The 14,746-nt window shown below is 42.1% G+C and overlaps 3 protein-coding genes across 3 annotated transcripts; 1 reads left to right on the plus strand and 2 right to left on the minus strand.

Moving 5' to 3' along the window:
- Positions 1-4,152: 4,152 nt before the first annotated feature.
- On the minus strand, positions 4,153-6,433 carry LOC117566944 (coiled-coil domain-containing protein 93). Its single transcript, XM_034246576.2, has 7 exons — positions 6,265-6,433; positions 5,984-6,192; positions 5,798-5,927; positions 5,604-5,741; positions 5,027-5,544; positions 4,855-4,968; positions 4,153-4,795 (listed from the first exon to the last, which is right to left on the minus strand). The coding sequence occupies exons 1-7, from the start codon at positions 6,346-6,348 to the stop codon at positions 4,210-4,212; spliced, it is 1,779 nt and encodes a 592-aa protein (XP_034102467.1). The 5' UTR covers positions 6,349-6,433; the 3' UTR covers positions 4,153-4,209.
- A 63-nt stretch (positions 6,434-6,496) lies between these two features.
- On the plus strand, positions 6,497-9,155 carry LOC117566945 (protein arginine N-methyltransferase 5). Its single transcript, XM_034246577.2, has 6 exons — positions 6,497-6,949; positions 7,006-7,450; positions 7,507-7,672; positions 7,734-7,896; positions 7,953-8,461; positions 8,521-9,155. Exons 1-6 carry the CDS (start codon positions 6,574-6,576, stop codon positions 8,671-8,673), a joined length of 1,812 nt encoding a protein of 603 aa, XP_034102468.1. The 5' UTR covers positions 6,497-6,573; the 3' UTR covers positions 8,674-9,155.
- LOC117566943 (kinesin heavy chain) lies at positions 8,796-14,634 on the minus strand. The gene is made up of 4 exons (XM_034246575.2): positions 13,932-14,634; positions 11,553-12,012; positions 9,610-11,492; positions 8,796-9,543 (listed from the first exon to the last, which is right to left on the minus strand). Exons 1-4 carry the CDS (start codon positions 14,076-14,078, stop codon positions 9,103-9,105), a joined length of 2,931 nt encoding a protein of 976 aa, XP_034102466.1. The 5' UTR covers positions 14,079-14,634; the 3' UTR covers positions 8,796-9,102.
- Between the last annotated feature and the right edge of the window lie 112 nt (positions 14,635-14,746).

Raw genomic sequence — 14,746 nt, forward strand, 5'->3', positions numbered from 1 at the left:
TATTTGCTCCGCACTTGTGGTGGCATCGAGGCCGAGTATCTGCGTCACCCAGGAGGAAGGCGAACGGCTGACTAACAGCTTATGTTTTTTTTTGTTTGTTTGTTTATTATTGTTAATTTACGTTATGTTGTTTAACTATGCATCAATAAGTGATAGTCCATCAATGTTGTAAGTGTAATATGATGTGGCGAGAAAGTTGATCCAACAACTTTTCTGGGTCCTTCATAATACAAGTACCACTGTACTATTGTATAAAATAGAAATGGCAATCATTTAAGAAGGCATGTAAGGCAACACCTATAGGCAAAATATCTTTGTAAAATTGTATTTAGTTATAAAAATTAATGTTTTTGTATTGCCTGAAAAGCATGTAAAATCATACTTGCATACATTTGTATGTATGCATGTTTGTTTTGATCGACGCTACCGGTCATAGCAAGCAGCTTCCATGCAGGCGCAAAAGCTCGCAATTATTATTATTCCCCACAGATACACCACAGACAGGCACCAACACAAGGAAAGATCTTTCTGCGTGGGAGTCTCTAATGTATGTAAGTCTGTTTCACTCGAACTAATTAATAATACATGAGCTACAGCTAAAGCTTCCCTTTTGCTGGTGGTCCATCTGACCATAGCGCTGCTACAGCTGTCTGCAGTCCCAGCGGTCAGTGACCTTGCGAGACTGGCAATAGCAAAACATTTCATTGAGTGACAGCCATCAGCTGATCCTCATTTTTACTTGCATCTAGTGATTGCCTATATTCGGTGTGATGACCTAACATTGCATTTCTAAATGAACCAAAACTAGTTTATTTTAGCTATTTTTTTTTCCTTCTCTTAATTTATTCAACATTTAAATGCAAAAATAATTATTTATATTATAATTATGCTAGATCATATTTTATATTTATAGGTTAATTATTTTTAGTTTTTCTTTATTTATTTTTTTTTCTTTTTGCTTTATTTATAATTTCCCGCCTCATACACACTTACCATGTTAGTCCGTTAATCTATTTATTTATTTATTTTTCTTGTCATTTTTTTTTCTTGTCATTTCATAATGTTGTTGAAATTCCAAGTATTTTTGTTATCTGTTAATAAATTAAGTATGTCCGCTTAATTGTTCACTTTTATTTGGAACCATGCATCACCAAGCAGGAGTAGGTTAGCCGAACCACTATCTGTTAGGGATCCTGCCAACTTTTTAGTTTTTGGCAATGAATGCAGGATCACGGTAGGGTGGGCGTCTGCACACAACAACAGCTGTGTTGCATGAGAGAGTGGCTCCGTCTTCTTTGTTAACCTACCTTCCTCTCCTTCCCTTTCTCTTCTCTTTCACTATTGTTTCATGTAACCTTCCCATTGCACTCCTTCTCTGTTTTCCCATATGTACGCGAATTTTAAATGTATTATTATTATAAGTGGTGCGTCCTATTAGTTGGCCCTTTCCTTGAACCCCATGCTATCTGAGCAAAGCCCGGAGAAGCCAGCGCGTACGCCATACTAGTAATCCTTCCACCAGCACCAGACGAATATTACACTAGTGATTCGTTACACACCTCCGAGTAAATATAACACGACGATTACTATCAGTGTCGTTGAGTTCAAGTCTAGTAAGTTGTGTTCCTCAAGCATTACATTTAGTGATGTCGTTTTGTGGTTATGGTCCTCAATTGGTATATGTGCTACGTGTGTGATTATATTTATGCTTGGAGTGTGTGTGTGTGGCGATTATTGCTTTTTGGCATCATCACAAAGACAGAACGATAAGCCAACGTTCGTTCATATAGTATGTTCATTGTCCCAGAGAGTTCAATAGTTCACGTCAAGTTCAGTAACCAACCCAGAAGCCAATGCCAACAAGTGGTTAGTTACACTCTGCCAGTCACGGACAGACGCACAGCCTGACATTCAGACAGAGAAACACAGAGATCGGGCGTGAGAGAGATGGTGAGGGAGAGACAGGCTGCTTCTTGTTTCCAAAACGTACGTGCCAACGAAATCTGTAGCGGCAGCTGCAAGCTGTGCATAAATTTAATTTCTATGGCGCGCCTAAAAGCATGCAATATGAATGAGAAGTTCGCGAAAGCGAGTGCTTGACAATGTGTGTGTATGATGTGTGATGAATGTGTGTGTGTATGAGTGTGTATAAGATACAATGGCTTTCGCATTCACAATTTCAGTAATTTGTTATTCAAACACATTTCGAATCGATTATACGCTTGGCATGCTCCCTCCAATCGAGCAAATATGTTGATTGACTTTTGTCAAGGCTTACGCCTTTGTGTGTGTGTGTGTGTGTGAGTGTGTGCGTGTGTGAGTATAAGCTTTTGTGCTGTACCGTGTTAAAAGGCAAATTTGCCTGTGTGTGCGTATACGCATGGGTAAAATGCCAAAGCAAATATAAATGAGGAAGCGCGGGCTTCACAGTGCCCTCCATGACTGTGACTGCCGTCTGCCCTTTCACTTCTGCTTCTCCCTTCCTGCCGCAGCCTAAGTGCGAATGTAATGCCTGACTGGCTTTATGAGCGTATGCCTCGCTGTGTCTGCATGTGATGTGCTTATGTGTGTGTTTGTGTGTGTGCATGTGTGTGTGATAACGCAGAACGAAACCTTTTGCTCATTGAAAAGCTCATTATCACACTCTGACACACCCACACATCGACACATCCTTACACATTGTGTGTGCTTTAAGGCACTCCCCAAGGTTAAATATTTGTCATATGCTAAAAAAAAAAACAGCACAGAATAAATAAATGCCAACAAACTGGGTTAAGGTTCAGTTGATGGCTGCTGGCCACAATAAACCACTCAGACTTGGACTCGCACTTGTGGCAAGGTCTCAATGTCAATGCGAACCACCTATCCACCTGACCAGCTGTCCAGTTGTTCAGTTGTCCGACCAAGTCAGGGAGCAACTTGTTGAATTGAATTGATTGCCACATTGAAATTTAATTGCAATTGCACTGCGCTCTCAGTTGGAATGTTAAGCTGCAAGGACATTAATTAACAACTGGCTGCAGGCTCCTACGTTATACAGACAGTCAGCAGCTGATGCTCCACTGAAGTGGCTCTGATTGCGATTGCCACAGAAGTCGTACTTCAACTGCGACTAAATGGCCTGCATATTAATTAGAGCGCAGCAACCGTGGAACAACACAAAACACAGAATGCAGAATGTTCTCGCAGTGAATGCAATTGCGCCATTGCCCCATTGCGAATATGCAAATTTTTGGCGTCTGGCAGGGAGATGCTTTATCTTCGTTCTCTATGAATATATACGGCACTTTGGTGCAACACAAACCCACGACAGTTATTCCATAAATACACACATAAAGGACTCACTGTGTGAAATATTATGCTGGATGTGTGTGAGCTCCCACTCTCATTCTATCGTACTCTCTCTGACTCTCTCTCTCTCTCTCTCTCACATATTCCTGTGTCTCTCTGTATTTTTCTGTTCCTGCTTTTAGCGCGCTGACGAAAGGTTAAAGTTAAGCTTGACAAATGGGCGGCAATGGGGCGAATACTTGATATTGACAGCATTATACTCGCACATCCTTGGCAGTACATTTGTCATGGCTCAGCTAACAACAGATTCACAGAGTCGTAATTGCTGCTTTTGCCATCCAATCAGCTGCAGCCACATTTGCCACCAATTATGGCCATTTAATTAATTCCCAAATTTTCAGCCAGATTCACATGAAAGCAATCATAAGGCGGTCTCTAATTATATCTAAATTAGACAATTAAAAAAATATAAATTAAATTCATAAATATTCAAAAATGTTTTCTTTGGAAATTGTTGCTCGAAAAGTAAAGAAATTGTCTTATTATATCAAGACTCCGAATTTCAATATTTGTTTCTGATTTTTATATACATAGATTAAACTTTAAATAGTAAATTAGTTCCTAACAACGTCTAAACTAGTCAATAAAATACTTCCCAATAAATTATATTGCTTCTGTAACCTGTTTATTGGCTTTCTTTATTATAATAAGGGCAATATTTCAGATTTAATTGAGCTATGCCTGTGATATACTCGTATTTGTAGTGCCAAACAGATAATGGCAGTAAATATATTAAATATAAATAATTGTAATATAGATATACATGATTGCTGGAAGTCAACGAGCAATGCTCATAATTCGTTTAAGCATAATTAATAGATTTAATAATATGAATCAACACTACAGCTATGGATTGTTTTATTGTGTTTGCTTTTGAATTGACTTGAGATGCTGCTGCAGCTGTTCGCAACGTTGGCACTCCCGAGTGAGTTGCTTAATGGCCGCCGCATATTGCCGCTGTAATTCGAGCAAACCGAGTAATTCCTCGTTGAGTTCATCACGTCGCATGCGCTCCTCGTTGTATTTGTGTCGCACCTTGTCCTGAGCACTCTTGACGCCATCGACAATTGTTTCAAACTGACGTATGAAATCCTCACGGCCATGTGGACTGAGCATGCCCTCGTTGTATGCCTCGCAAATAGAGTTGAGCAGTGACAGCTCTTTCTCCAGATAGCGCTTCTTGTCGTTGAGTGTGTTGTACAGTGTATAATATTGCTTAGTTTCGAGATGCTTGGCACTCATCTCGTTGTGCAGTTCGTGGAATCGTCGCTGATACTGCGCCAACTCGGTTCGGTCGGGAATGGCATCCAGCTTACGCTCTATGGCCACAATTCCTCGATTACGCTTGGCCAAATGCAAACGCAGTTCCTGCAGTCGCTGCTGCTCCTTGGCTATAGCAGCTGCTTGTGCCTCAACATCTTGTGCATTGAAAGATTCCAATTCGCTTTAATAATAAATGTTGTCTTAATCTATCAATTGGCAAAAGATGTTCTATAAACTCACTCGATTTGCTGCTGTAGATTGGCTAAATCTGTTCGGCAACTTTCCTTGAACTCTCCTTCACTCTTCTTCAGCTCGTCATGCTGCTGCAGTAATCCACGGACCTTGTCCAATAAACTGCAAAGCAAAAGCATAATTAAGACAATAATTTGTTAAAGATTTAGTTGCTACTCACGCAGGATCTGCATTCGCTTCGGTTTGCTTATATGCTTCAAGTTCAGCTTTGAGTTTTTCCAGTTTTTCAACTTCCTGAGTTGTTTCCTGCTTCTGTGCTTCAACCGTTGATTCTAATTGCTCATTTTCCTTACTATAGCGTTTAATCTTATGCTCCAAAGCGATTTTTGCAGCCTCCAAGCGTTTTTGCTGATTCTGTGATTTGAGCTCTTGTGCGTCTGTCTCCATTTCCAGCTTGAATTCCGCATAATGCTGTTGCAACGCACTCCTGGCATTGGGATCGAGATCGATTCGCTTTTGGGCAACTGAAACTGCTCCGTTTGCTACTGACAATTGTCGTAATTGTTGCTCAAGCTCAAGCTCCATAGGATCCAAGTTAGCTGTTTGCTTTGCATCGTCGCTTGGCTTAGCCACTAAACCAAGATCGCCGTATTCCATTAAGGTCAGACGTACCCTCAATGCGTCATCCTCGCTGGTGGCTTCATTCCGCTCAAAGAGCCTTTTGGGGCTGTAAAGTTCCTTTAATTATATTTAAAAACAGTTATTCTTGTTTATTTCTGATGTTTTAAGTGGCTAACCTGAATGGCCTTTATGTTGACAGCGGCTAAACGGATCTTTGTCAGATTATCCTTGTCACTTTTGTACTGATAATCATTGTGAAACTGTCCAATGGCAAATCTCTTTAAACGCTGTCCGCGTTCCTCGCGATTAGCTACCTAAAACACGTATAAAACTGTATATAGGAGAAACATATGCAGCTCTGAGAACTTACAGATGTTTTCACAAGCCATTGGATTACTGGATGTATGGCAAGAAACTCTAGACCTTGCACCTGATGTGGCTCCAGATCATGCGGGCATTTCATGTCAATTAGAACAGCGACAATTTTCTCCACCAGCGCACTTTAATGTGTTCAATTAATTATCTCTAAAACAGAACTGCCTAAGCCATAACTTACATCTTCTGTCCTATCGTCAAGTTCTCATGGAAGAGCAAATCTACATCGACGTCGTAATCACAGCACTCGATGCACCAAGTCATGCCGCCCACAACCTTGTCAAAGGCGGATAAGCCCTTGATACGTGCTCGGTAATAGCCGGCAGCGACGAGCATATCAAATGTGTCCAGCTCCTTGGCAGCCGCATCTGTGTCCTCACGTCGTTCCACCTGCAACAAAAACAAGCGAAAAACTTTGTTTACATCCAGCATTTGTATTTTCCATAGCACAAAAAGACCTACCTGTATTTCACGGCCATCCGCGTCGAGGCGTGTTGCCAACTTGACGTTTGGCAGGATTTTAGAGAATACATCGCGATTAGCCATGTACAACACAAAATTACATACTATTTGATAATAAATAAATAATTGCCGCAAAGCCAAGTGCAGTCTTTTTATTATTTTGATATTTACATATGATGTGTACACATTGGACAGCGATTCAAGCAATCGATAATCATCGATAGCAACGATAGCACATTTATTTTTCTCTCTCATTCGATGTGCACTCACTTTAGCCGGCACACGCATTTTTTGTAATTGATAACTAAAATGAATTACTACGTTTGCCTGCAGCAGGAAGGCATTAATGATATTGCCAAATTTATCAATAAGGCGCAAGCTAATAACTACAATGTCGTCGCTACATCAATCAATGCCAATATACTGCCAATGGAGCCATTCGAAACAGACCCCACATATCCGGCTACATTACTTAAGGCCGACGAATGGAATTCTAAAGTATTATTTTGTTTATCAGACGTTGATGTGGATTCGCCAAATGTCAAGCTAAGTGAATATTCCAAAGCGATGCTGCTACGCGACATCACATGGGCTGAGCATCTGCAAAACAATGGTAGTGTTATGATTCGTCTACGAGGACCCAAAAACGAGAATCTTGCCAAGATTATAGAAGCAAGGAACAAAGGTTCGTACTTATTGAGAATCAAGAAGGAGCTCATTAGCTAAATAGAATATTTGTAGGTTCCTGGTTTATTCAAGTGCCTATTACGAATCCTGAGATTGCAACCTTTGAACATCGTAAAGATGCAACCGACAAGGAAATTGAAGAGGCCCAAGAAGTGGATCCATGGAGCTGGTGGAATGATTTACGTTTTGCCGTTAACCACAATGCCAAAGTCAAAGTTGTGCTGGAGTTGAATGATTCAGATCGGCCCAGTCGGGAGACTGTGCGTCGTTGGCTCGGTGAGCCCATCGAGGCCGTAATAATTCCATCTAGCTTATTCATTCTGAACCGTTCCAATTACTATGTGCTCAACAAGGAATGGCAGGCTATAATCGGCCATTTCATCAATGTGCGTGCTAACATTATAATCTCCGCCACTGCCAATGACCACGGTATTTCCCAATATGCAGATTACATGAGAAAACTGATCAATGATAACTGCGACACACACTCCTTAAATAGGTAAGTAAATCGACTACCCATTTTATAACCAGTGTAAATAATTTTACTGCTTCTAGCTATGAGAATGTGCTGGAGATTCCACTACAGCCGCTCTTCGATAATCTGGATAGCTATACTTATGAGATCTTTGAGATAGATCCTGTTAAATATAAACTATATCAAGATGCCATAGAGCAGGCGCTTCTTGATCGTGTCAGCGACGAGGAAGCCAAGCGTACCCTGGTAATTTAATTACTCATTTAAGTAGACCCATTAATTTTCTAAAACAATTTCTCCTTTCTAGACTGTGATTATGGTGCTGGGTGGAGGACGTGGACCCTTAGCGCGTGCTGCATTTAATGCAGCGGAAAAAGCCAAACGTAAAGTTCGCGTCTATATTATCGAAAAGAATCCCAGCGCCATTCGCACCCTTACTAACATGGTCAAGACGCTGTGGTCTAAAAAGGGTACATATTACTATTCCAAATTAAAAATTTTGTGACTAACAAATAATGCTTTGCAGACGTGCACATATTCTCAAAGGATATGCGTGATTTTGCGCCACCTGAACTTGCGGATATCCTCGTCTCTGAATTGCTGGGCTCCTTTGGCGACAACGAGTTGTCGCCTGAGTGCCTGGATGGGGCTCTTAAACTGCTGAAAGAGGATGGCATCAGCATTCCCTGTAAATCCACATCTTACATAAATCCTTTAATGTCCGCTGTGCTGCACAATAATGTCTTGCAGACGTCAAGCGTGTCTGCCTTTAACTGCGGCTATGTGACGTTGCTCAAGAACATTTACCACATTGACGAGCCGAAAGCGTTGTTCGAGTTCAAACATCCAAATCGCGACAAGGTTGTTGACAATACACGCTTCAAGGAGCTCTTATTTACGGTCGAAAAGGATTGCGTACTCCATGGCATTGGCGGCTACTTTGACACAATGCTTTACAAGCAGATTAGCTTAAGCATCAATCCTCTGACGCATACGCCCGGCATGTTTTCATGGTTTCCCATGTTCTTCCCTACGGTAAGCAACATTATTCAACTAGATTCAATTCTATCTCAACGTGAATCCTCTATTTGCAGCAACCTCGAACTGTCAAACAGGGCGATACAATTTCAATCAAGTTTTGGCGTTGCGTTGATCCTGGCAAGGTCTGGTACGAATGGCAACTAAGTGCTCCTGTCGAGAGCGAGCGTCACAATGCTGATGGCACGGGTTACAACATGCGTTTATGAATATAAATACGATAATCTGCAATAGTATATACTACAACAAGGGTCTTTATATCGGGGGTACAACATCTTTATTACACAATTGATAGTTCAAATAATAAATAAATCATAAAAAGAAGAAACACTACAAGTAAATTGTCTGCGACTTTTATTTAAGTTTATATTTGAAAAGTTTATAAATATGCTTAAACGTAGTTATGTGTCCTTAAATATCTGTGGGTGTTTTGTTGTTGTTGTAAAATTTAGTTAATAATTTCCTTTTTTCCTCTCATTTATTTAATTATTTATATTTATATATATAAGTATGTATATTTAAAGCGCTGCACATGATCGCAAAACGACATTCTTTAAGCGAAGGCATTTTTATTTTAGGTTAAGTAGGTTAAAGCGGAGCTGAACTGAAACTGTACTGTACTGAAACTGGGCGGTAATTTAGGAGTTAACAGCGCCAACCTGAGCCATTGTAGCACCACCGGCGGCACCGCCACCACCGCGAATTGAAATAGCGCCCTGGCCAGCCCTGATGGGCTTAGCGATTTGTGCCTGGGGTCCTCGTCGGCCCAGATGCTTCTGTCGCACCGCCTCCTTAATGCGATCCACCTCGTACTGGTAGCGCTTGCGATCCCGCATCGCGCCTTCCTTTGCCTCCTTCAGCGCCGTCTCCAGCGCCTTCACACGCTCCATTGTTGTGCGCAATCGCTTCTCGAGCTTGGGCAGCTCACAGCGCAGATCTGCGTTGTCACGCACCAGCTGCTTGTGCACCTTGGTTAACTGATCGAGATTGTTCTCCAGGAAGGAAATCTTTTGCTTTTGCGCCAGAGAACCGCCATCCTCCTCGCTCTCCTCGTTCACCACATTCTTGCGAATGCGTTGCTGCGAAAAACAAACATTAATTAATACAAATAATAATTCAGAGAATTGTATATAATTGATTTTTACCTGCAGATCCTGTACAAAGAGTTTGCGCAGATTGTGCAGCGTTTGCAGTTCCTTGGCGACAGTATCCTCGAGACCCTTGAGGTCCTTGCGTGCCTGTTCGCGTCTCTCGTTGGTTAGAATGATGTCCTGCAGTTTGTTCGATTTTTCAGCCTCCTCTTGCTTCAGCTTATCGTAGTCGACCGTCATCTGCTGATGCGCCAGCAACAGCTTCTGGTGCACATCCTTCATCTCATTCATCTCATGCTGCTTGGCCACGATCTCGTCGCGCAGCTCCGACACCTGCTTAGTGTGCGCCTCGCGCAGCTCATCCATTTGCGAGTCGAACATGGAACGCAATTCTTCGGCGCGTTGCTTCTCCTCGGCATTGACGGCAGACACATGCTCGGCAGCCTTAAGCTTAGCGCATTCCTCGCGCAGCGAATCGATCTGTTCCTCCAGATTACGTTTCTTGTTCTCAGCCTCGCGCATCGACTCCTGCAAAGACTTCATGCGTGCCTCGTGCTGCGAGATGAGCAGACGGTACTCGCCCAGATCCTTCTCATACTCGGAGATCTTTTTGTTCGAGTCCACTTGCTGTGTCTCCATGTTGGCACAGCGCTGTGCAATGTTCTTCGCTTCTGTTTTCATCTTGCTGATGTACAGACGAGCCATGGTGAAGTCCTCCTCCACTTTGGCGGCATCGGTGCCAGCCAAGGCACTCATCTTGAGATCGATTGCGGAATCGCCGGGCGCTATGGCCTGGCCAACTTCACCCAGATCGCGCAGCAAATTGGTTAACATTTCGGTGATTCGTTTCTTCTGATGCGTCGACATGTCCTTCAGCTGTTGGAGCTCCGTCGACGTGGAATTGAACTGCGTTTTGTTCTGCTGCAGCTCTTCGTTAAGGGCATCGATGTCCTTGTTCTTGTTGTCAATCTCCTGTGACTTTTGATCATAGTTGACAGCCAACTCCTCGAGTGCCTGCAGCACTTCCTTGACCTCCTCCTTGGCCGACTCGTTCTCCTGTTGAATGCGCGCCATTTCGGATTGCAGTGCTTCGTATTCACGTCGTGCATTTGCAATCAACTCCTCCTGCTCCATGACCTGTTCCTTCAATTGCTCAGCATATTGGCTCTGCTGGTTGATCTCCTCATCCTTATCGTCCAGTTGCTGATACAGACGCTCGCATTCTGTGGCCAGACGAGCACGTTCGTCAGCAGCCACCGATGCGGACATATTGGCAATGGCCGTGCGCTGAGCTGCCGCCGCTTGTGCGGCACCAGCAGCCTGGGCGGCTGCCTCCACTTCGAGATTAGGCGTGCTGGCCTCCATGAGATCCTCCATGTTGATTTGCTCCTCAGCTTTGACTGTTTCGCCCGCACGCCAACGCGCTAGCTCCAGTTCCAGCTTCTCCACCTTGCCCTTGAGTCGAGCGTTCTTCTCCTTCTCCTTTTCGTAGCGACGCTTCCACTCCTCAGCAGTGAGCTCTTCGTTGACGCAGACAACGTTCTTCACTGTCTTGGCGCGTCGACCAAAGTCGAGCGTAGACTTTGTCTCCGACTCATTGAAACTGGCCGGAGAACAGCAGATGACAATCGTTGTGCGTGCATTACCACCAAGCGATTCCTGCAGGATACGCGTCAGTTTCGAGTCACGATAGGGTATGTGCGTTTTGTTGCCATCAGCCAAGGCCGAGATGACATTACCCAGCGCAGACAGCGACTTGTTGATGTTCTTCGCTTCATCGAGCACCGTGCCCTCTGCACCTGTTTTGGATACTTTCTCGGAACCGGCCAAATCCACCAAATACAGTTTACCGGACAGTTTCTTTTGATTCTCCAGATTCTCCTGCTTCACATTGATGAGGAACACCGAATGCGAACGTGACGAGTGCTCGTTCATGTCTAAAAGAAAGGAAACACGTTACAATTGATCAAACAATTAATAAAAGAATCATAACATACTTGTCACCGCAATGTGACGATTGGATTTTCCCTCCTCGATCACTTCAAAGACATCCTCGGGAGAGGAGACGAAGCGTTCTGTGGCACCCTTGACATAGGGCACCCGATTCTTATCTTCATGTACGCTCAGATTCACTTTGGACACATCCAGTAAATCTCTGATCTTATCCATATAGATTTCATAGTACGAAACCTTAATGTGAAACTCTAGATTTTCTTCCATCGCATAAATGTGATTGAAAATGTCATTCACAATACGTGGAATTATGCCCTGCTTCACCGAATCGCCAATGACGCCCTCCATTGTGTGCGTCTTTCCGGAGGATGTCTGACCATAGGCGAATATCGTTCCATTGTAGCCGGCCAGGACATCCGTGACAATGGACTTGGCTGCCTCATTATACACTTTCTCCTGCGACGCATTCGGCTTGAAGACTTTGTCGAACAGATAGACCTTGCCCTAAAATACAATAGATACACAAAAATTAGCTTGTTTGTGGATGAGCTAAGTGAAATTTGTGTCTTCCCGTTCGTCAGCCACATAACATTTGTCTTGCCCGCCCCTTTCTCTCCCCTTCTTTCGATGTGCTTTCAAATAGTTTTTAACGCATGGCCGCCAAATGGATCGTAATTATGATGAGCAAAGAAGCAAAGAGGCATCAAGAGTCAGTCGCACCAGAAATGAGTGGAACTTGAAACTAATGAATAACGTGTAGTAAAAGAAAGAGCCAAAGAGAGCAGAGCAAAGCAGTACAAGTACAAGATATGAAAAAGAAAAGAAATAATAAATTATTTTATTTACTGCGCGTCGAGACGTTTAATACCCTAACCAAAAGTAATGAGCTGGTTTTGTCTAACTAAAACTTAATCCTTTATATATTGAAAGTTAACTCTAGAGTTATATTTAGAAATAAAATGATAATAATATCTTAAAATGTATAAATATTATAAAATGGCTACAAGCTGAAATTTAGTTTGAAAATTGATAACATTAAAATATAAAATTTCAATAATAGATGAATCTATAAAAATTAGTATACTTGTTTCTGATTCAGAAAAGTTTTCGATAGAGCATCTCAAGAGCTGTTAACTGACTTTTCTCTGCTATTTTCCCTTATTTCGCGATTGAGCCATGTTCTAACAGACATTTTCCAGGAAATTACGCAAATCTTCAGTTGATCACTTAAGAAGAGGAACTCAGCACTTGAATATTTGAGGAACACAAATAGAAATGAGCAACATTAAATGAATTTTCCGGCATTCTTGTTGACAAAGCTGATTAAGCTTTTTTAGTTCAAGAGTATTTTCACACACACAAACACACGCATACACTTGCAAAGGCACACCAACACTTTTATTGTACAACTAACTTTATCATGGCGGCCACAATTTCAGACAGCTCGACTTGTGGGGTATTATGAATTACAATAATAATAATACATATTCAGTCAAATCGAAATTCCTATAGCAAATAGACGTTCATATTATTGTATGTTGTATGTTGTATATTGCTGTCGACACTATTTACAGTTTTTGCGAGTTTGCGTGCATGACTCACTCATTCAATAGAGTGGCAGCAGCTGGTGGCAAGCAACATTTTGAGGGCGATATTTTGTTTTGGGGCCAAAAGCTGATGACTGCAAAACTCACAACACACACAAAGAAAATACCTACCTAGTTTTACGATGGTAAATGTGAATATATCTAAGAAGTTGGGCGGACAAGTAGAATGTGCATATTGCTATATCAAGAATCGAGAAACCAGAAGGTTGCCCATGACTATGCAAATGAAAACATACTAAAGTTGCCCGGCAATCGTTATATGTGGTGGGTGGGTGGCTTTGCTGACACATACAAACACAATCCAACACAGCCACGAACCTTCACACACACGCACACAGTTACATCGATAGACCAGGTTTCCCCGTCTCCACGACTGAGAGCGATGCGTGGAAAATCAATTCACCGTTGCTGTTTCTCAAGGTGCAGCAATTGAAACCATTTTGAAGTTTATTTGGCAATAGAAATGAATAAAAAAATTGCACAAGACACGCGCACAATTCGAGCGATAATTAGTTATAATACATGCATACACCACTGCAACAGTGTGTGTGTGTGTGTAATTGCCTGCTCTCTTTCACTCACTCGCTTTAACTACATGAATAATTTTTTTGTATATGATTGTGTATGGGTGTGAGTGAGTTGAAGTGTGTGAGTGTTTCAATTGTGGCGGTAAGGAAAGGCTAATGTACTACGCTAAAATGTTAGACAATGTTAGGCATGACGTCACCGCCAAGGCACCGCAACGGCACGCAGATATATAAATATGTGTATATACATATATATGTATAGTTAGTTACAAGATTATGATTTAATTACCGCTATGGATATGCAATTCTCCTCCACATTGTTTGGAAATTTGACAACAAACTTTGAGCCGGCCCTTTCCTCGCTGTCATTCAGCGGCCGAAAACGACAAACGACTTTGATGCTGTCCTCAGCGGGTATTTCGCGTTCCGCCGACATTTTCTGCAAATGAAGTAATTTTTCTGCTGCTTCTTCTTTCCAATCACTACTACACTCCACAACACAATATTATATCAACTGCTTAATCAGCAATGTTAATGCTAATGTAGTTGTAATTTTGTTACTCAGTGTTCAAAATGTAATGCAATTAAAACTGAACCATACAGAAAAAAGCAAATAAAGCACTGATGACGATGCCACCGAAACACTGTTCACTGTTTTTGCCACTCCGATGTACCGTAAGTTAGCACCGCTCTCCGTTTACTCGAAGTATGTAAGTTCTCGTTGTCGCACAAAATTGGGGCTCGAAATGCAGAGAAAATTTTTTTGTGGTTATACCAGACGACGACGACGACGACTCTCTAGTCAGCAAATTACAAAACTATTAGCTGCGAATGTTGTATTTTGGCCCGTATTCTAATAAGCTCGGTTGTTTATTGGCCCGGAATGATTTGCAGCCCGTTAAATGCACTCTCATGCGTTGTGGCTTTTAATTCGCTCCACTTAAGTTTTATTTTTTAGTTTTATTTTTTTTTAACTCAGTCAGTATCACGTTCAGGGAGACCGCAACTGGTATATCAAAAAATATGCTATTTAAAACAAAAATATACCAAATATACCACATTATCTCTTGCGAGCTGGTCACACTTTACAATGTAAGATGCATT

Source organism: Drosophila albomicans, chromosome 3 (genome assembly GCF_009650485.2).
Source record: "Drosophila albomicans strain 15112-1751.03 chromosome 3, ASM965048v2, whole genome shotgun sequence".
In the NCBI taxonomy this organism is placed as follows: Eukaryota; Metazoa; Arthropoda; class Insecta; order Diptera; family Drosophilidae; genus Drosophila; species Drosophila albomicans.

What these genes read in the sequence shown, in the direction of transcription:
- LOC117566943 (XM_034246575.2), bottom strand. Translation starts at nt 14,078, where the DNA reads ATGTCGGCGGAACGCGAAATACCCGCTGAGGACAGCATCAAAGTCGTT. An exon ending in AGAATTGCATATCCATAGCG is followed by an intron (nt 12,013 to 13,931) that starts GTAATTAAATCA and finishes ATTGTATTTTAG; the next exon opens with GGCAAGGTCTATCTGTTCGA. An exon ending in TCGTCACATTGCGGTGACAA is followed by an intron (nt 11,493 to 11,552) that starts GTATGTTATGAT and finishes CCTTTCTTTTAG; the next exon opens with ACATGAACGAGCACTCGTCA.
- LOC117566944 (XM_034246576.2), bottom strand. Translation starts at nt 6,348, where the DNA reads ATGGCTAATCGCGATGTATTCTCTAAAATCCTGCCAAACGTCAAGTTG. An exon ending in CGGATGGCCGTGAAATACAG is followed by an intron (nt 6,193 to 6,264) that starts GTAGGTCTTTTT and finishes TTTTTGTTGCAG; the next exon opens with GTGGAACGACGTGAGGACAC. An exon ending in TTGACGATAGGACAGAAGAT is followed by an intron (nt 5,928 to 5,983) that starts GTAAGTTATGGC and finishes AACACATTAAAG; the next exon opens with TGCGCTGGTGGAGAAAATTG.
- LOC117566945 (XM_034246577.2), top strand. Translation starts at nt 6,574, where the DNA reads ATGAATTACTACGTTTGCCTGCAGCAGGAAGGCATTAATGATATTGCC. An exon ending in TATAGAAGCAAGGAACAAAG is followed by an intron (nt 6,950 to 7,005) that starts GTTCGTACTTAT and finishes GAATATTTGTAG; the next exon opens with GTTCCTGGTTTATTCAAGTG. An exon ending in GACACACACTCCTTAAATAG is followed by an intron (nt 7,451 to 7,506) that starts GTAAGTAAATCG and finishes TACTGCTTCTAG; the next exon opens with CTATGAGAATGTGCTGGAGA.